Raw genomic sequence first — 21,980 nt, forward strand, 5'->3', positions numbered from 1 at the left:
GAAGTTTCACACTTTTAATTGTCGCCATTAATCAGGTGTAACAAACACAGAAGACATCAAATATCCTTTAGTTTAAATAAGACCCCTTTTTCCATTTGTTTTTGTATGAATAGATAATGAAGGCTCAAACTATGATGAGCAAAGGGCACAAAATCAGTCATACTCAAACTACGTGCAGAAATCTGTGGTTACCAAATTCATTAGCAATCTCCAGAACCAAACAAACATTTAAAACAGTTTGTGTTTGGAAGTGTAATATACATTGTGGATATCAGAACATAAGTTATGCATTACAGATGCAGACCACCTCCTGGCAAACCCCATCACACTGTACGGAAAAGACTGTTCATCAACATTAAAAGGTGTTGAAAACATTTGAGGTCTAATACACAATATGCTAAGAGAGGTACTGGTGACACTTAAGCTGTGTAAAGGTAAGTATTGACACTACAGAGACAAGACAATTTCAGAGATCAAAGATTATACACAACTGTCAATACAATTTTGACAAGACTGAACAGGAATCATTCAGGAGACACAGATTGTGTTGTAACATATCAATGCAAAAGCCTTTTCAAGTCAATGTTAATGTATTAGAAAAATTTAAAAAACTTTTTTGCATTCGTTTTCCATCCTTTTCCTCTTTATCTTCAAATGGGAAAAGGTAATGAGGTTTCAACGCTTGGTAGATGAAGCAGACTGGCTTCCTCCCTAAAAAAGAGACAATAAACACAAGCTAAAATAGGCTGACAATGTTACCCCAGATAGCACATGTACGTCTGCAAGATGTCTGTTAAAGATCTCTTGATCTGGAAAGTATCTGCTATGTAGAAACATTTGGCAGACATCTGTAAGATATCAGTTTTACATACATTCTAAATCATAAACATCTTAAAGACATCTAATAGACGTCTATTTGACATCTGATAGGAAACGTCCAATAGACGTTTTGTAGATGAGCAAACTATGTCTTGCAGATGTAAATGCAGATGTCAAATAGACGTCTCCGAGATGTATGTGTGCTATCAGGGACATGTTCATTACTGATGAAAAATATTGTTACCATTTTGAAGATCCTGGTTAAGGTGTCTCCACGCCCCTTTTGGCCTTTGGTGGAGCTCTGTGATTTCTGGTCTCTCTGTTAATAAAGCAGATAGTGTTGTGGATACTGTGTTTTTCATTTAGAGGTGTCTTCATGTCTCCAAAATTGGAGAACATCATTTGTCACTGTTGCAGAAGTCTGAGACAGGCTGAATAGCAGTTTTAGCCAGAACAGGGAGTTATGAAAAAACAGCTCCTGACATAAAGCAAATTCATGGTCATGAAAAATGATACATTTAAAATAACAAAGCTACTGATTACTAATAAAGTACTATAAGATACACTCTTAAAAATAAAGGTTCCAAAAGGCTGTTTTTGCAGTGATGTCATAGAAGAACAATTTTTGGTTCCCCAAAGAACCTTGCAGCGAACAGTTCCTAAGAGAATCATTTTGAAGAACATTTTAAAAATCTAAAGAACCTTTTTCGACTATAAAGAACTTTTTCTACATTTGAAAGATTCCATTGATGTTCAGGGTTCTTCAAAGAACCATAGACACCAATAAAGAACCTTTATTTTTAAGAGTGTATATACTATGTAGCATGGGACTAGGGTAGTGGGGCTTTGCTGTTTCCATAATAACTGAGTAAAATAAAAAATTTTTGCCCCTGGTCTCCCCTAATGTTAACAAATTTATTGAAAGGGAATAGCTATCATACTCAGAAGATTGAGACTTACCCTAGATTTGGGGGTAGAGGGAGATACCTAATTAGGGGGAAAAGAAAAATACAATGAAAATCATCAGTTTAAAAAAAATCTTGAAAATTAATGTTTTGGTCTGGTGCAAAAGACAGGGAAATAAGAGGAAAGAGAGATACAAACAATAGTTCTGAAAAAGTGCACGACAGCGTTCTCATCTGGACGGCGACGAGGAGATGCACTTGATCTTTGAGGTGATGCAGACAAACCACCACGAAAAGATCCCTGTGTTGAAGAGATGACATCTTTGATCATTAAAACATAAGAACAGAACCTTCAGACTAAAATCTTTGGTTCAAGCCTTTGGTTAAAGACAGCAGGAAAATAGGAAAATGTGGGAAAAATGAAAAAGTAGGCATATTGTATTATGAATAATGAATAATGTACAGTTTTGACATACTGAAAAGTGACATTACAGACATACTGTTTTTTGACTATGTAGTAGGGAAGTTGCATATTCAAATACATTGTTCACCTCCCTCCCTTTTTATTTCTTAACTGTATTAGTCTGCATATCAGAGGTTAAAGGTTCCATTACTTGCTCCTAAATGATGTTTTCAAAATTAGCAACGAAGGCTTGGAATGAGATGTGTAAGAAATTAGTGCTACACATAAAAGTGTTTTAAGGACAAAAACCTGACAAATGGAAAAAAAATCCAAAATGTGGTATCCACTTTTTTTTTGCATCACAGAACAATTCAGTATTACGCATTTTATCCCCTTCGTGTCAGTCACAATGAACTTTCAAATTGGACATAAAGCTGCTGTACAAGTTGGGAAAGAAGTGGCTTTATAAATGTTGAAAATAAGGATGTGCCTGAAGCCACATGGGTCCTTCTTCATTTGTGGTGGCAGAGGTGTTCCCTACTTGAAATAAACATTAAACTATAAATCATCAAATGTTTGCATATTTGTATTCTGTATGGTGAAAACAATAAGAGACAGTTTTGTTTTAAAATACATATTTAAATTGAGTTTAAGAGGTTAAATGTGTAACAAAATCTGGGTCATTCTATGGAAATGTCCATTTTTCTGTAGAATTGTTCCTAACCTTTACAGAAATATTACACTTGAAAAACACTTTAGGGTTATAATTTCTTTATATTTTAAAATGAAACAATATGTTATTTGAACAATTATACCTTCTTAAGCCAATTATGTGGCAATATTTGTTTTTAGATTAACCATTTAAAATACAATAATGTATTCATAACTATCAAATATATGATGTAAATGGCATAAAAAACTAAATGCAGAATAAATATTATAAAATATATAATATTAAATATATAATTTATAAATTATATAAATAATATAAAAATATATAATATTATAAAAATATATAATATTATAAAAAATATAAAGTCGTGGTCCCCTGGAGTTGTGTCAGTGGTGCTACCACTTAACAAAAATAGTTTATTTTGAAATAAAAATCACACTGATGACATCACTTGATTTTCTTTGTCCTATTTCCTAAAGATCTATGAAAAAAGGCCCATGTTAAGTCCACTATCTCTTTCAGTTATCAGAAATTTTCTTATCTCATGATTTCATATGAAGCTTTTAGTTGAAGTCCTACTTTACTGCTAGGGAACTATAAAAAAAAAAAATAATAAAATAATTAAACTGTTTAATTTAGTGAGTACACCATGACTGACGACAAGATACCTTGCAGCAACCATGTTGTAAAATGCATTTTTCATGAAGATTGTCACTGGTGTTACCTTCCTTATGGATAACAACAGTGAAGATCAGTATATCAGGTCTTATGTATGTCACTGGTGATTCATTGTGTTACTGGTGTTACTGTGAGTTTTTTCTGTCACATTAAATAAATACAACATAATCTCCTTATTTCTCGCATTTCATTATTTTTCTGTAACTCTGGCTACATGTGCTGAAAAAAATCGAGAAATAATATTTCATAAAAACCTTTAATATTGCCAAAGAAGGTAACACTAATGACACAAAAAACGGTACATGCGGTTTTTAAATAACTGCACAAAAAAGTAAAAAAAAAAAAAAATCATTAAGCTGTCATTTATATGTATTCATAAAGTCAAAAGGTAATCTAATAATGTGGTCTAAGTTTAAATGTTAGAAAAAGAAATACATTTTAAGACATCTTGCCATACCAAAAGTGCCCATTTCTGTAGAATGACCCATCTGCATGTTTCGAATCCCACCAGACATAAAAAGGAAAATAAAGGATGTAATTGTACTTTTTTTAATGCAAATAAAAGTTATATTGTAAATATAGATTTTACCATATGCAACTGAATTTAATTGCTAAAAATTGTAAAGCAAAATGTAAAATTATGAAAAATATATGAATTTTGTCAAATTTTAAGAGAACGCTGGATGTTGCCCCTGCAAGAAAAGGGGAAATTTTATTTATTTTATTTAAATACTTTCTATGTGTAAAGGACTTTGCCGGTGATGGCTGATCTCTGATAGGTGTGTGGTGTGTTAATTCTTTCTTAATAATTTTTAGACATTTTGCCAAATTTCTGACAATTTCATTTGTTGCACTTTATTAGTAACTGTTTTGTTCTGCTGATAGATTTTACACATTTGAATCCATTTTTATACATGTAGTCCTATTAATATTCCAAAATGTACTGCTATCTTGAAACTATCATGATGGAAGCTTCCATGTTTAAAAATGTCTGAATTTGTGCTAATTTGTCTGTGGTGTTATTGTCCCCATTGGTGGAGATAGTGATAACACCCCAGACATATGTGCTTATAAGCTTAAGCACCAGTATATGAGTAAAAGGAATCTAGTGTACCAAAATTGAAAAATGACCCAAATACCTTATCTAGAAAATCATAGGTATCATCATGGGTTTAAATCATGGGTTTAAAATTAATGACAAATTCTAAATATTATATAAAAACAGTTTAGATGATTCAGTAAGACAGCGCTTCAAATGAGTGTGAACTGGTTCAGATGGATTCAGATTCAGTTTGGCCAGTTCACTGAAAATAAAAAAACAACTCAAAACCATGGTTAATTCATGAATGATTGCTGGTTTAGTGGTCAGAAATACAGGACACACATAATGACTGCTTAAATATTTGCAGGGAAAACGTTTCTCCTGTTAGTCTGAGCATTTATGGTATATACGAGCACATAGCCGCACACCTGCAGACGCTGCCTTCCTTTAATTGTTTAAAGTTGTGATGAAACTGAAGTAGTGACAGATCTTTTCTTTTGTGTTGCGATTTGATTATTTAAAAAAGAAAAAAAGGTGTTGTGGTAACTTAGTACTATCCATTGGTTTTTGATTGAATTTTGAGATGTAAGTGTTGCATTCAAAAATAGAGGCCAATGAATGTGAGCTTGCAGAGCCAGGGTTCAAGCAGTGTTGAATACAACAGAAACAGAATGGGGGCCTCTGTTTATAGCCAGTGATTGGTTGAGCCACACCACATTCAGTGTAGACAGTATCACAGATTATAATGGGTTCTATTGGTTTTTGTACTTTCTAATAGGAGCGGTTTTTATTAGATGAGAACTATCCACAGTCCATACAGACATACACAGAACTTTAAAGAACATTTTTCCTTTTATTTTAAAACTTGATACTATTGTTTTAATCATTAAAGGGGTCATCGGATGCAAAGTTCACTTTTACATGTTGTTTGAACATTAATGTGTGTTGGCAGTGTATGTACAAATCCACCCTATAATGATAAAAATCCATGCAGTGGTTTTTAATTAATCTGTAAAAATAATATCAGCTTTTTCAAATCAAGCCATTCTCAGATGCCTGTCAGTGTGACGCACCGACAGAGGCCACTCCCACAATAGTTGATTGACATGAGCGTCTTACCCGCCTTAAATCAGCTGTAACAGTCCAAGCGCCATTGTTTCGATGCTGAAGCAGGGATGTAAATTAGACAAGAATATCTCAGACTGAGCGATTGAGGTGTTGTGTTGCTGGATGTAATGGTGAACATAGTGGTCGTCATTTACTCCCGACATCTGAGCCACTGAAGATGCAGTGGATTACGTTTGATTGTGAAGGGAATGCGCCTCCCGATCTACATAAATGCGCCTGTGTTCGTGCAAATCATTCGTGATCCAGCTTCGCTTACAGCAAGAGTAAGTATAAGGGTTTTTTTAAATGAATCTCTGCATTCACCTTTCCTTATAATGTGCTAGTTAGCAAGTTTCGCGGCTAAATGCACTAAATGCGGCTAAAGTAAACAATCTCTTAGAGCACAGCTTGTCACTCCACAGAGAGAAGAGAGGGGCGGGGCAAACAGAGCTCATTTGTATTTAAAGAAACAATCCATCTGAATGGGTTGATTTTTGCAGAGCTCATTTTGACAAGGTGGTGCTGTTTTACACTACCATTGAGGATTTTTAACCAAAGTACATTATAAACTTTTTCATTAAAACCCTAAAGAATCATATCAACTTGTGGAAAAGGGGCATCTGACGACCGCTTTAAAATATATTTAAAGAAAATATGAAATAAACAAGAATGAAAAAAATAAGTATACAAGGTGTATTTTCAAAAGTCGCGCCCACATTTGGTTGTTTCCAAATACAAATACCGATGCCAAGGCAAATGCAAATATTAACTAGAATGTACACCCCTAGTGGTAAACACTGAAAACATAGTATTTATTAAAACCAAGTTTAAAGCCAACTGTTTTTACATTTCTTCAAAAAGAACTACAATAATTCTTTAACAAGCATATTTCATCTATATATTTAACTTTTTTTGCATGAACTGATATTGTTTTTAATAGTTATGTTCTGTTCAGGTTTAACGTGTGTGTATAAGCATGGGCTGAGGAGTATAAAAGTCAATACAACACACTTTAAGCCATGGGTTATGGCCTAAACAGGAACTCTGTTTGTTGTAGTAAATTTACAAGATCTACAAGGCATTTGTCTGGTTTTATGCTCTTTGAGAAATGCTATAATATTATGAAATCCATTTGTTATACATGTTTAAACCAAGTAATTTTGTACTATACTTATAAAGCGTCTTAAGGCCTTTTCACACCAACACAAGTGTACAGCACAAAAACCAATGCATAAAAAACAGCAGAAAAGCTGAATGAACATGTAGATTCACTCTGTGACAGTAGATGGCATTACTCCGGGACACAAAATGCTGCATAACTTTCTATTTTTGACACCTACTTGTCATGGAGAAGAAAGAAATTCAGAGATTTTTGTATTCATTGTGGTATCTATCAAATAACACCGAACACACACCCAGCATAGTAAAACAGTAGGCAAAAAGTACCCAGATTACTTACTGCTTTTAGCGACATTCCAAAGTGTGCATCTGATGGACACTTTACTATCCCATGAGGCCACAAGAGAGGATTTGTGAATGGCAGTGAAGCAAGTGACAGTGTAGATCACATGACAATGACAGCAAGGCAGACGCAGTACATCTGAATTTCATTCACACTATATAGAACTTACTTTTTTTTAACAGTTGCGAAGCAAGTTTCAAGCCAAATGTAGTACCTACTATACAGTATCCTATTTTGGACACAGCGATAGGGACAAGATTACTGGTTCCAGATTTTTCCTCTGCTATTCACTGTCCCTTAGCAAAATACCCTGTTCATGAATCATGGTTTTACGTACTGGCGGACACATTGACAGATGCTCAAGATGTTCCAAACAGATGCATTAATAGATATTTATTCAAGTCTTGGTGTGAACAAGCCGTTGTGTCCATCCATGCCCCAAAACGCTTATTCTCTGTAGGCTCACAGGAATACTGAAGCCTGTCCCAGCGACTCTCCTAGCTCACACACACACACACACATCTACAGACAATCTGGATTGTGGAAAAAATCAGAGCACCTGGAGGAAACCTTTGCCAACATGGTGAGAATAAGGCCTACTGGCTCAGCTGGAACTTAAACAAGGGATCTTTTTGCTTTGAGGCAACAGTGCTGCCCACTGAGTCATCATGCTTCCCCCTTTATATACATTTTAACGCAGTTCAATTAAAACTGGATCTGAAAAACGCTCCACATAAATGGTAAATGGCATCTACAATCATATTGGTCTCTGTTTGACTCATCCTCAGACTTATCCTGGGGTTACCATAGTCAGCCTGTATCCAGGCCAGATGGTTCACTTGCATCCAGCAAAGACCATAACATAGCCATTCCTAGCCAGAAATCCCTATGACCAGACAAGCCACAAACATCATGCCAGGGCCAGCTAAAACCGCAACAGAAACCTGAACAACTAACAAGACTGTTATGCAGACACTCATCAATAAGCCAGACCTCTATTGCATTACTGCAAACTTTACCTCCATGATTTTTTTTTTTTACCTCAATGTTTGGCATCATCAGTCATGCTGCAATTAATTATATTGTTAAGCCATCCTCATAAGTTTTCTTTGGCTACAGTATATTAATCAAGTCAGTTTGCTCATTCATCGTAAATCTTTTTTTTAAAAATGTATAGAATTTATTTATTCTATTTTATTTTTGTTTTATTGGTATGGAATTATATGAAATGATTATGTAAATTAAAATATATCATTAAAAAACAAAAACACACAAGCTTCCTAAGTTATAAAATGTGAGGTAAAAAATCACCAAATTAAAAATGCTTTGGAATTTTTAGATATTAGAACTATTTTAATTTTTTCCTTGATGTCATTTACACAGACACACAGGTTTGTTTATGTGAATTGTGGGGACATTCCATAAGCATAATGGTTTTTATACTGTACAAACCGTATTTTCTATCGCCCTACACCAACCCTACACCTAAACCTAGCCCTCACAGGAAACCGTGCACATTTTTGCTTTCTCTTTTTTTATGATTTATAAGCCTTTTGAAGAATGGGGACATGGGGCAATGTCCTCATAAGTCACCCTCTCCTTGTAATACCCATGTCATACCCATGTCATTATACAAATTTGTGTCCTAATATGTCACAAAAACACGTGCACACACACACACACACACACACAAAAGTCTTTTGGTTACAAAATTTGCCTCTGTGAATATGTTTCTCATAGTGTTGTTCTTGGAGAGATGGGAGGAACACCTTGGGAACTCTCTAAGGGACTGGACTCATCACCATCTGGGACCCACTGAGGTATGGGGTCCGGGCTTTCGTGTTTTATGGGTACTACTGTTAGCCCAGGAAGAGAAGATGGCCATTGTGAACAAACTTTCTGTTTTAGATTCATCCTCTTTGTGTTTTATGAAGCCTTGTACCTCAGTGGCATCATGCCCAGTTTCCTCTCATAGATCCATCAACATAACTTCTCTCTTGAATTCAGTTTATTCCCCTTTGCATTCAGTTTCATCTTACTATTAAAGGAAAAGTCCACTTCCAGAACAAAAATTGACTGATAATGTACTCACCCCTTGTCATCCAAGATGTTCATGTCTTTCTTTCTTCAGCCGTAAAGAAATTATGTTTTTTGAAGGAAACACTTCAGGATTTTCCTCCATATAATGGACTGATATGGTGCCACGATTTCATACTTCCAAAGTGCAGTTTAAATGCGGCTTCAAATGATCCCAAATGTGGTTGTAAATGATCCCAGCTGAAGAAGAAGGGTCTTATCTAGCAAAATGATCGGTTATTTTCATACAAATAATACAATTTATATACCTTTTAATGTCAAACGCTTGTCTTACCTCACTCTACCTGGACTGCTGTTTTCCGGGTGATGACAGTTGGGGTATGTCGAAAAGCTCCCATCTCATGTTCTCCCTCAACTTCAAAATCATCTTGAATCACTGTTTTACCTTTTTGTTAAGGGTGTTTGATCTTCTTTGCATGTTCACTTTGCAAAGTCTGGATCGGTACTTCTGCAGTGATGTAGGATGATTATGAAATGATTTTTGAAGTTGAGGGAGAAAAGAGTTTTTCAACATACACTAACTGTCTTGAGTCAGAATACAAAGAGTTCAGGGAGAGCAAGACATGATGAGCGTTTGAGATGAAAAAGTATTTAAATTGTATTTTTTAAATGAAAATTACCGATCGTTTCGCTGGATAAGACCCTTCTTTCTCGGCTGGGATAGTTTACAACCGCATTTGGGATCGTTTGAAGCCCCATTTAAACTGCCTTTTGGAAGTTCAAAATCAGGGCACCATAGCAGTTTATTATATGTACAAAAATCTTGAAATGCTTTCCTCAAAAAACATAATTTCTTTACGGCTGAAGAAAGAAAGACATGAACATCTTGGATGACAAGAGGGTAAGTACATTATATGTGAATCTTTCTTCTGAACGTGGACTTCTCCATTAAGACGAAACGGTTGCCTCGATGAGGCATTGGGGCAATCCTTAAACTGAAATCCATTCTGAAATCCCCTTCCTTCACTGTGTTGCTAAGCTGTTACCACATATTGCTCCTGTGGGACTGAAGAAAGTATACTGTTAGTTATTTTGCTTGTTAGTAAAGTTAAGCATTTCGTGAAAACTTTTTTACTGTATTTCACTTCTTGCATTAAACATTTTGAACGTAACTGCTACACTGGAAGTTTCAAAATTAAGAAATTTCTAAAGAAACCACCTTTAAAACAATGTTAGAGCAAATACATTCTCTGAAAATATATATAATTATAAATCTTCATCAAATAGTCAAAATAGTACTAATTAAATAATAATAATAATTAATTTTTTAAAACTACATTGCTTAACCCTAGCAGCAAGGAAAGACACTGCCTGTAAATAACCTGAACTTATGTTCTGTACTCAAATATTAGCAGTTTCCTGTCAGAACAAAATAATTAAAGGATCTTTTAATATAACATTTTTTTTTTTATTTGAAATCATATCTGACTATCTGAAGCTAATCCAACTGTATTTTCATTCATCGAAAACTGCTTACTCTTGCTTATGCATGTGAATTTGTCAGCCTTTTACAAGACACTTTACCTTGGCAATTTTAAATTTTCATGGTGACCACACTAGCAAAAAAAATTAAATAATAATAATAATAATAATAATAAAACCGCACATATCAAACACATTTTTTACTAATATCAAAATTTCAAAACAAACAAAAAAAGTCAGTGTTCATGTTGTTAGATATATTTTAATCAAGCAAATGTCAAAAAGCTCAGGACAGGATCAGGGTTTTTCAAGAATACGTAGGTTACACAAGCTGTTGCTGTTACAAAGCGTTACAAATGGGACACAATCTATAGGGGTTACTAGTGAGAAATTAACACTTCAAGATCACATTGTTACATAAGAGAGATGAGTTAACCTGAGGCATGTTTGAGAAATCTGGTTGAAGCAGCAACTTGTCTGAGACAAAACTATTATACAACTGGAACTATGACAATCTCAATCTCTTTGTCACATTTTTAAACATTATTTTTCCCCACAAAAAGTTGAGCTGTTTTAAAACTGGTTAATCAAAATGTAAGTCAGTAATTCTGTAACATTACATTTTAACCATCCTATGGCACTTTAAAAATAAGGTCACAAATATAAACTTACGTCATCGAGATCTCATTTCACATTTTTTTCTACAACCAACTTTGGTGTTTATCTCCTAACAGCTTAAATATCTTTATTTTTGAAGAAAAATATTGATTTCCCACTTTTCTTAAAAGTTAAGGCTCTAGAAATTGCATAATTTCACAAGCATAACAAATGTTAAAGAAAATTTCCAAAACGATGCAAACTCATTTCAGAAACCAAGCTGATCGGTAACGGCCGCCGTCTGTACCATGAAAAACCCTGAGGTGCTCCCTCAACACCATGATATTCTGAGTTGGATTTCTAAAATGTCTATAAAATATATAATATTCATCGGTCACATACTGTGTAAGAAAATGTCAAAGATATGTGAAAATTCTCTTTGCCAACATAAACATCCTGGTTGAGACATAGTACCACTCACTGTATAATATACCATATGTACCATCTTTTCTGATTACTACAGAACTTTTCAATGTTTGAGTTGCTGTCAGTGAAAAGTCATAAAAACACTTAATTTTGTTCCTACACAGGCATTTTAAATACATTTGAACATTTTATAAAAGATAGAAGTCATGTTGTTTATAAACATCACACTGTTCACTGAATCCCTGAATCACAGTAAAATCCTCTAACAAATCAAACTGCAGCTTAATTCAATACTGGATACTATATGACAGCAGGTATAGCGTGTAATAAACTTTGTTAAAGATTAAAAAAAAAGAAGAAAGAAAATTACACGCAACTCATTTACTGGTGGTGATCTGATAATCAAACAATAATTGCAGGTGAAGATAAATTCAAGCTATAGAACAGTAGTAAAGGCTCATGTGGAGAACTCTGAATGCTAATTTCAGATGAAGCCTGCTCAGTCCTCACCTTTCCCTTCTTCTTTTTGTCCCCTCCGAAGAACTTTCCGATCTGATCCATAACAGTAGGGTTCTTCTTACTGCGGCCCAGTCTGAATGTTGACTGCGAAGAGCTTGCAGATGCCATGCTGAGTGCTTGCTTTAATCTCTGCAGCGGTGCTTTTTTCCGAAATGGGAGTGAGGAAAGAGTAGGCAAAGAGGAAATTTACTGTAGGTCCTGCTCTGCACACTCGGAACCACACTCTGAGCCAGCTCCGCAGTGCTCTTGGATGGTCTGCAGCTCGTCAGACTCCGAGGGGCGGTCTTTGAAGGTGTTGTCCTCGCGACCTGGGGCATCTCGAGAAAAGAGGCGGACCAAGTGTGGGCGGAGCCCTGAGGCATTAGGGTCGGCTGTGTTCGGATGGTTCCAGCTGCTGTGATCTACTGCAGCGTTCATGGAGTCAGTCACCACTGGACTCTTGCTGGAGCACCCATTGTTCTGGTTGAGGTCCGCCTCCCCCACTCCTGCACAGAAACATCGGGAGTTATCTGACATTTCACAGTAAGATCATTGTCATCACCTACCCCCCCACCCCCTGCTGTGCAGGCAACGAGTGCTACAGATTCTCTCACAAATTCCACATAAAAAAAAAAGAAAAAAAAAATCTTCATTGCATTACCAATCACTTTCCTTTGAGAAATGATCCAGAAGTGCTGTAATAAACACTAGAAACTATGGAAACTTTGCAATTTGTAGTAGGTTTTATGATTCTGTATATTTTTCATTAAGAACTTATATGTTAACAGATCTAGAGATTCATAGATTTCAGAGCAGTGCTTCCTCAGGAGGTCGTCAGGTTTGAACCCAGTGCAGCAAGACAAAGCCGCAACTGTACCACACAACACAAGAGAATCTGAATTCTAGTGTTTCTTACAGAGCTTCTTTGTGCCACCACAAAGTTATTGTAGAAGGACAAAGGAAACAGTGTGACTGTAATAACTTCCCCAGGCTGCGTTTTGCGAATTCTCTGCAAAGTGAAACTCATCTCATTTCTGAAGTTTATCTCACAAGGTGTGGCTGGTCCAAATGGATTTTTAAGGCCGGTCCAAAAGCAGATAAAAAGTTTGAGGCGGCTACTGAAAATGTTTCTATTTTCCATTTTAATTTCCATTTGAATTCTATTATCAGCCTAAAGTCTTTAATCAAAAGTAGAATTTCAGAGCACCTTGTGTGCTTTAGTGGAAGCAAGAAAACCACACCATCTGTACAAAAGTGTTACCAATGTCACAAATGTCTTCACATTTGATTAGTGGTCTTAGAGTAGACATTAAAAAAAACCTAAAGCAGACTCTTAAGTAACTGTACACCATAACTTTAAAACACTGTTCACAATCTTAAAACGTTCCTTATTTTAAATGGAATTTAAATTCCTAGATGGGATACATTATTGCCCTTTCGGTCAAATCAATTTATTTGATGCACTTTTTAGAATACACATTGTTTCAAAGCAGTTTTAAAAGTTTCATGATGTTAATACCTACAGTACACAGCATAAATGAGTACGACCCCTCTGGATAAATATAAAACATGTATTTTCTTAATGATCACTAATATAATTCAATGAAAGATGGCAAAACTGTAATGTATTAAACATAAAAAAAAGTATAAGTATGAATTCTGTAGAATAAGTAAATTAGCCAATCAGAAATGCATACACCCTAGATTTAATTCAGGAAATAATATTCTAGCACTTAGTATGTCCTCCAGAACTTTAAGTATACTGCTCTGACCCTTCTTTTCACTGAGTGTACATGTTCATGACAAAATACCACTTTGGTGGTTTAAACTGTCCAGTTTAACTCCTGGAGGATGACCTCCTTAAATGCCTAAATGTCTTTAATGGGGAGTGTTGCTCAGCTCGTCTCTACAGAAACCCCCACAGCTGCTCAAGAGCGTTAAGATTGCATGAAATACATGTCCACTGAAGGATTTTCACCTTGGGAGAATAAATATCTTCAATGTCATGTTGGAAAAAAGGCCTAACAATGCAGGGCATGAGGAGAGTGTTCTGTTTCAAGTTCTTGTATTACATCTCACATTGGTGTGTGAATTCATGACAGCGTGGATAAAGCACAACTCCTTTACACCTTCGGCACTCATACTCATATATAAGAGCTTTACTACCACTGAACATCACTGTAGGAACCAGGCACTTCTCACTGTACTCCTCCTCTAGCAACACCAGAACATTTTGGACATGCTGTTAGGTCCGAAATGACTGACTTGGTCTAATGAGACCAGAGTATGGATTCCTAGAAGCCTATATTTTGTAAATACGGGCCTTGGAAAACACTAAATGAGTTTATTGTGCTTTGGCTACAGTAGGTAGTTCTGGTGTTGATAAACAACCACGTATGTCACTTCTGCAGGCTGCATATTCTGTGAGATAAAGTGTCATTCTTTTCATAGCATTTGCTGACTCTGAGACACTTTCTTGTTGTTTCTCTTGCTCTTTTTCTAGCAAAAACTCACATCACTAAATGGAAGCTTAAAGTGAAGACCTAATTATTTCAGGGGCCTTTTCAAAAGTCTATTGTTTATGAATTTCTGTGTTACTTTTGCTATATTTTTACACTTAAAACAATAATTTGGTCATTATGTGTTATGCAGTGACATAGAAATGTTTAGAAATTAAGAGCTTCATGATCCCCAAAACAGTCGTGTAGTGTGAAAGAAACAGTGATTCTACGACTTCGAAAATATACAAAATGTTAGTGGAAAGTCATGTGTAATATTTGGACATATTTATATTATTTATACATATTTATTCATAATATGTAGTATGTAATGCAAAATATGTGACTGTGGCAAACAAAAAAGACTTTAATGTTTGATAATGGAGAAAAACAAAGTAAATGCATGCAGGGTTTTTGAGGTCAATACTAGGAGTGCCCCCTAATAGTCGACTAACTGTGATTGGACCAAAATTTTATTAGTAAAAAAAAAAATGAAAATAAAAAATCCACAGGCGAAGTCACACAATCCGTGACAGATCATTAACGGCTGGTCTATGTGGTAATACAGTACTCGGGCAGGACATCCAAACGCTCAACCATCATTAATTGAGCCAAATACGGCTTATCATCTGAAATATGTAAGTATTAGCAACTTTACATGGCAGCTTAATCTAATGTTAACCTAGAAAAGTGTGCGCTATTGAAGTGTCTGTGTGGAGTGTGAAACTTAACAGTAGCGGGCTCACTGCATGACAGATGGAGGCGCCGGTATGGTCACTTGCTCACTTGCAAAAAGGCTCTTTTGGTCATACAGATAAGATTTAAAAAAGCATTTAAAAAAATACTTATTGTTATGTAAAATGTATTCTTATTATTCCAAGCATTTGTTATAATATGCAGTCCTATTTATTATTTGATTATTTAAATCTCCTGTTAAAAAAAAATAGGAAAATAGATGTGCTATTGTTGTATATTCTTTTCTTTTTCTAATCTGTCAGAACAAAACACAAAAACAACTGAGGGAGGTTTAAACAAACAACAGTTCACCCAAAACTGTTAAACATGAAGTGACAATGAACATAGTAAACTGAAGGCTATGAGTTCAAATTTTGCTAAGTTCAAAGTCAGCATCCTAGTAAGGCTGCATATCTAGGCTGCCACATCATCCAGCTCTATTGAAGCCTATGTGAATTTGAAAGATCCCTGAAAGGCGACGTTCACTGTGTCAGTCACTGACCAGTCTTTGAAGTATCTTTTACATCTACTTTGAACCCTTTCCAACAATGACTGTATGATTTTGAGATCCATCTTTTCACACTGAGAACAACTAAGGGACTCATATGCAAATATTATAGAAGGTTCAAATGTTTACTGATGATGCTCCAAAAGGAAACACGGTGCATTAAGAGCCAGGGGGTGAAAACCCATTATTGGAAAGGGTTCAAATACACAGAAATGCTGAAAAACCAAAGAAATTGTGGAACCTAAAAGTTTTTTTCTGAAAAACAGTGGGCAGTTTAACTGTTCTAGACAAGGGACATATGAACAAATATCACTAAACAAAAAAAAACAGCAGTCGATCATTCAAGTAACAACACAGTATTAAGAATCAAGTGTATGTAAACTTTTGAGTCATTTTTAATAATTTCAACTATTACTTTCTCTTGTGGACTATATGTAAGTGTCTTTTATATTAAATATCTTATTTAAGTCAGTACTAAATAAAAAATAACATGCATTTTGTGTGATCCCTCTTATTTTGGTAAACTAACATTTTAGATGTATGTAAAATTCTGGTTTCAACTCTTTGTATGTGCAATGTACAACAAATATACTATAATTGTTTGTACATCAATGAATTCCTTTGTTTCCACTTATTTTGCCTGTTCAATAGAAAACTATATAACATATATAAAACTATATCATTGTTTTGAATAACAAAATTTGACAGTATACAAATTTTGGGGCAGTCTGAATATTGCTTTAATTTATGATTTTGCCCATTAGCAGAACACAAAATGTCCTAATTTTTTATTAAGTATGTATTTTGGATATATTGGATATTCTGTCAGTATCTATATTCTCTGTCTATATGTATATGGTTGCAGTGTCTGGTTCATGCACCTAAGATTTCACACATCACTATACTATAAAAGATGTAAAAGATGCTTCAAAGACTGATCAGATTTCTGAGAAAAGTTAACCCAACCCAGCTAAAGCCCTGCTGCAACAAACAGACCCACACAGTATGAAGCAGTGGGACCGAGGCACGGGAAGCATGTCTGTGAGAGGGGCTATAGGCATGCGGTCTGTGTCCAGACCTCCCACCCCTGCAAGAAGTCCTCTCTATAGCAGCATTCACGAGAACCCGAGGGCGCCCACAGGCCCCAAAGACAGTCCCTCATCTGTTTGACTGTCATTGAGCATTCACCAGCTATTCTTCATCTCATTCTCCACACGCTAGCCGCAGCAGAATATTCACTTAGTGCTATAAACAACTGTAACGACTACAGAAATAAGCTACAGCTGATATATTTAGAAACTTCGACCACCAAAAATGTGTTAAGCATATTCGATTTTTTGAGTGAAAAATCAGTGGTTCTTAATCCATTTTTGAATTAACACCTGCCTTTAAGCATATTTTCTTTTCATTCCGTGATTATGATAGATAACGCTTGGCTTCAGAAATCATAAAAACACTTTCTTACACTGTATTTTAAACGGTCAGTTGTGTTGTGCTCTCATTTAGCATGGCAGCACAGTGTTTGGATGGAAATTAATTAAATGCTGTTTTCTCAAATTTCATCTAATGATATATTAAGCAGTGGTCACACTCTGACATTGCTTCAGAATTTTAACCTGGGTCCTGTTTTTTAATCCGTAAGTATAAGTGTAAAACATCAGTCTTGAAAGATTTTAGCATGGAAAACTGGCAGAACAGATCTGCTAGGCTGCTGCCTTTGGTTATTGCTGACGTTGTATATTATTACTGCTGCTGCTGCTGCTGCTGCAGCAATTACAGAAAGAGGATCTGCCAATACATATCCAGATACGGTGGTGTGAGTATTCAAAGGAGAAGTCCACTTCCAAAACAAAGATTCACATATAATGTACTCACCCCCTTGTCATCCAAGATGTCCATGTCTTTCTTTCTTCAGAAGAAATCATTTCTGCATTTTTTTCCATATAATGGACTGGTATGGTGCCCTGATTTTGAACTTCCAAAATGCAGTTTAAATGTGGCTTCAAATGATCCCAAATGTAAACGACCCCAGCCGAGAAAGAAGGGTCTTATCTAGTGAAACGATCGGTTATTTTCATTAAAAAATACAATGTAAATACTTTTTAATCTCAAACGCTCGTCCCTGAACTCTGTGTATTCTGACGCAAGACAGTTAGGGTATGTCAAAAAACTCCAATCGTATTTTCTCCCTCAACTTCAAAAAACATTTTAAAATCATCCTACATCGCTGCAGAAGTACCAACCCAGTCTCTGCAATGTGAACATGCAAAGAAGATCAAACACCCTTAACAAAATGGTAAAACAGCGATACAGGACATGAGAGAGAACATGAGTTGGGAGTTTTCCGACATACCCTAACTTTAATGAACCGGAACAAAAACAGTCCAGGCAGAGTAAGACAAGACGAGCGTTCGGCATTAAAGAGTATATAAATTGAATAATTTTTATTAAAATAACTGATCATTACGCAAGATAAGACCCTTCTTTCTCGGCTGGGATCGTTTACATTCGCATTTGGGATCGTTTGAGCCGCATTTAAACTGCATTTTAGAAGTTCAAAATCAGGGCACCATATATGTCCATTATATGGAGAAAAATGCTGAAATGTTCTCCTCAAAAAACATAATTTCTTTACAACTGAAGAAAGAAAGACATGAACATCTTGGATGACAAGGGGGTGAGTAAATTATTTGTAAATTGTTGTTCTAGAAGTGGACTTCTCCTTTAAGACATTCTGCTGCTGCACAAGTAGCATAAATAATAACCCATCGCAGATGTATACAGGCGGAGGGTTTCAGAGTAACTCTAAAAGCGTGCTGCGAAATGCTCTAGTGGATACTATCCAGTCATATAAATGTAAAGTATCAAGCTTATTGGCTGCGTATGCAACATTAACCATTCAGCTTGTGCCAAGTAGTTTAATGCTGTAAATTTGCATCTATGACCCATCAGCCTGCGTCATCTAGAGTTTCATGACAGAACTTAGTATTTATGGCTTGATAAATGTGAAAGTAGTTCTGAAACTAGAAGATATACATTAAATTGAAATTTTCTTTCATCAAGCTGTGGCAGTGTTCTGACAGCTTTTTAGTTGTTCCACCCCCTATGGGCACAATTGAAAAACAATTCTACTTTTTTTTAGAATGTTCTGTTGACTATGTATCAAGTTTTGTTGTGGTTGGACTTTGTGTTTGTCAGATATTGCTCAATAAGTCGAAATGGCCAACCCTTAAATTCTATTAGCTTATTTAAAAGTTTGATATACTTTTGATGCTACATTTTTATAGCAAAAATAAATTTTGAGCTCTATCATACAGACTTGATTTCCTAATATTTGCCCTTGAAAACTGTATCTAGTATATTGCACATCAAATTAATATGGGTACACTAGCAAGCTGTTTTCCATTTTTTCACTGAATTTGTGAGCATCTTCACAAATATTTCAGCACTGCCAAATGTAAATCAGTGTTTAGTACAAACACAACATGTTCACACTTTCTGCACTGATTCTGTGCTGGATTTAAATATGGTAAAGCATGTAAACTGAATTTATTATTATTTTTTGTAAAATTCTTTCCAGGGATCCAGACTGCGACTAAAATGACAAAAATATCAATTTGCGAGTGAAGTTTTTGCTGAGGTGGTCAGTGGTGACTACAAAAATGTACATGTTATGATTTTAAAATGTGCATGTAATGGCTTTTTTCCTGACTGTTTTGCGATCACATCGTTTGTTATGTTGCTCATCAAAGTTCTAGAGGAAAAAAGTGTTTCAAACAGTCCTCATCTCTGCCACACTTTAGCGTTGATGGCACAACTGCTGAAAGCAGCTCCATTGTACAGCATGAAAGAGGTTGAAATGACGGAGACGTGCGAAGTGAAAGCGTGGAAAAGCAGTGCCTATTTCGTGTACAAATCGAACAAACTACAACAGGTAAAGCTGTCAGCTGTGTGGACATTAACAATGCGTGAAACATCGTATTATTATTAGCTCCCAGGACATCTACACAATAAATTAAAATGCTGACAAAAACAAGAAAGATGAGACATAAACACATGACAGTATGACTGAAATGTTAAAGGGTTAAAAATATATATAAATAATAAAAAAAAAAACTTTATTCCGTGGCACCTAAAAAAGTATTTGGTGCCTAATTTTGTTTCTCATAAAAGCCAATAGCTCCTGAATTGTTTTATTTTTTTTTTTCTCTGGAGCCCTGCTTTCTACTGCAATTATATTGAGGAAAATAAATGCAATGGAATAAGTACTAAAACAGTAAGTGGATTGGACCCAATAATTTGTACCAGAAGAAATCCGATTTTAAATTGAAGTTTCTATTTGGACAATGTAAAGAATTTGAGCTCAGAACAATGTACAATAAAGTATCAACTTAATGAATATAACGAAAAGAGTAAATACGCTCCTTAATGCGGCATAAACAATAGCTTTATTTTAGCACCTCAGTTAAAGTGGCACGTGAAACAATCATATCTTTCTCTTTACTGCTATATTACAAAATGAACATGAACGGACATCAAAAAGTAGTTTCATAATACAGCCTCCAATACAACTTACTTAAATGTCTTATATTATCGCTCATTCAGTGTTTCAAACTTCAGAAAACGTGTAAAGCATAAACAATGCCACCTAACAATAGATTTACTTCAGAATAACCATTCGGTGTCCATAAGCTCATCAGTCAGCTAGAAAAATAACTATAAAAATTAGCATTCTGCTTAACTGATGCGCTATATTGCACATTCATATTTTTACTTAACCTGTTGTCTACATTATAAGAAACAATGCAAGGATCTGAATCTAAAGTTCAACATCTATAAAATGGCATATTACTAATGAAGAAAAACAGACCAGATGAAAGACATATGACAACATTTAGGATGCATTTAGGAGGAGCCCAAACTACACTACTAAGTGATGCTGACATAGTTATGGTCCATGATATTGGCATAGATTCTGTGTAATAAACAATTCTTTATAAATGTTTAGTTCCCAGGACATCTACACAATGGATTAAAATGCTGACAAAAACAAGAAAGATGACACATAAACACATAACAGTAAGACTGAAATGTTAAAGGGTTAAAAATATATATAAATAAAAAAAATGTTTATTCTGTGGCACCTAAAAAATTATCTGGTGCCTAATTTTGTTTCTCAAAGGAGCCAATAGCTCCTGAATTGTTTTTTTTTTTTTTTTTTTTTTTTTCTTTTTCCTGGAGCCCTGCTTTCTACTGCAGTTCTATTGAGGAAAATAAATGCAATGGAATAATAAAGTACTAAAACAGTAAGTGGATTGGACCCAATAATTTGTACCAGAAGAAATACGATTTTAAAGTTTCTATTTGGACATTGTAAAGAATTTGAGCTCAGAACAATGAATTGATGCACTGTTTAGACTAATGAACATCAAATGAAATTAAATATGATTACACTTGAAATAAGACATTTAAAGGGAATATGAGGTAAACAGAAAAACTGCTACAAATATCAGGGTTCTATATATGTTGATTCTATGTGGGAAAAACCACCAAACAAATTATATTAAATATTAATATTTGCAATTAAAATGTTCATAAATGTGTAAAAGAAGATGTATATTGTAGGTGCTGTTTTTCCATTTAACTCACAAATGGTTCTGATGTAGTTTCCATGCAGTTTGTCAGTTAATGTAATTTCACAAAAAAAAGCATGTTTAATTATCAAAAAAGAAAAACGCTGTTTAAAATAGTTTGTAGTTAGAACCACTGGATTAGTAGACTAGTAGATGATAAAATCATTTCCACACAGAATGAGAGAAAGAGAACAATGACGTTTAGGCAGTGAACAGCGAGGCAGTGACAGACTAGCTTTCTGAACAATATGAGCTTTTGAATATGGACGCAGAGGCCTGTAGTCTCTCTGGAGCCTGTGCCAGCTGGTGTTAGCTCCAGCAACCTTAAACGTGCAGTAGAAATGCCACTGTGTCATCTGCTTACTCACTCAAAAACACACATGCAGAGAAAAACATAGCTATTATTGTTACTGTATTCCATGGTTGTTTTTACCACAAAAGCCTTAAAACAAATTGTAAATGTTTTTTAAGCAGAGT

General features: G+C 35.1%; 2 protein-coding genes across 2 annotated transcripts in view; both read right to left on the reverse strand.

Annotated features, from left to right (window-relative positions):
• Nucleotides 1–12,397, reverse strand: LOC127178362 (myelin basic protein). The gene is made up of 5 exons (XM_051131198.1): nucleotides 12,142–12,397; nucleotides 1,924–2,025; nucleotides 1,780–1,806; nucleotides 1,064–1,138; nucleotides 1–711 (listed from the first exon to the last, which is right to left on the reverse strand). The coding sequence occupies exons 1-5, from the start codon at nucleotides 12,256–12,258 to the stop codon at nucleotides 676–678; spliced, it is 357 nt and encodes a 118-aa protein (XP_050987155.1). The 5' UTR covers nucleotides 12,259–12,397; the 3' UTR covers nucleotides 1–675.
• The window catches only part of LOC127178361 (myelin basic protein), an 18,170-nt gene continuing 8,330 nt past the window's right edge, over nucleotides 12,141–21,980 (reverse strand). The window contains exon 4 of the mRNA XM_051131197.1: nucleotides 12,141–12,635. Coding sequence (XP_050987154.1) covers nucleotides 12,337–12,635 — 299 coding nt within the window. The 3' untranslated portion in view covers nucleotides 12,141–12,336. The remainder of the gene's footprint in view (nucleotides 12,636–21,980) is intronic.

The sequence above is a fragment of the Labeo rohita genome, chromosome 16, assembly GCF_022985175.1.
Source record: "Labeo rohita strain BAU-BD-2019 chromosome 16, IGBB_LRoh.1.0, whole genome shotgun sequence".
Classification (NCBI taxonomy): domain Eukaryota; kingdom Metazoa; phylum Chordata; class Actinopteri; order Cypriniformes; family Cyprinidae; genus Labeo; species Labeo rohita.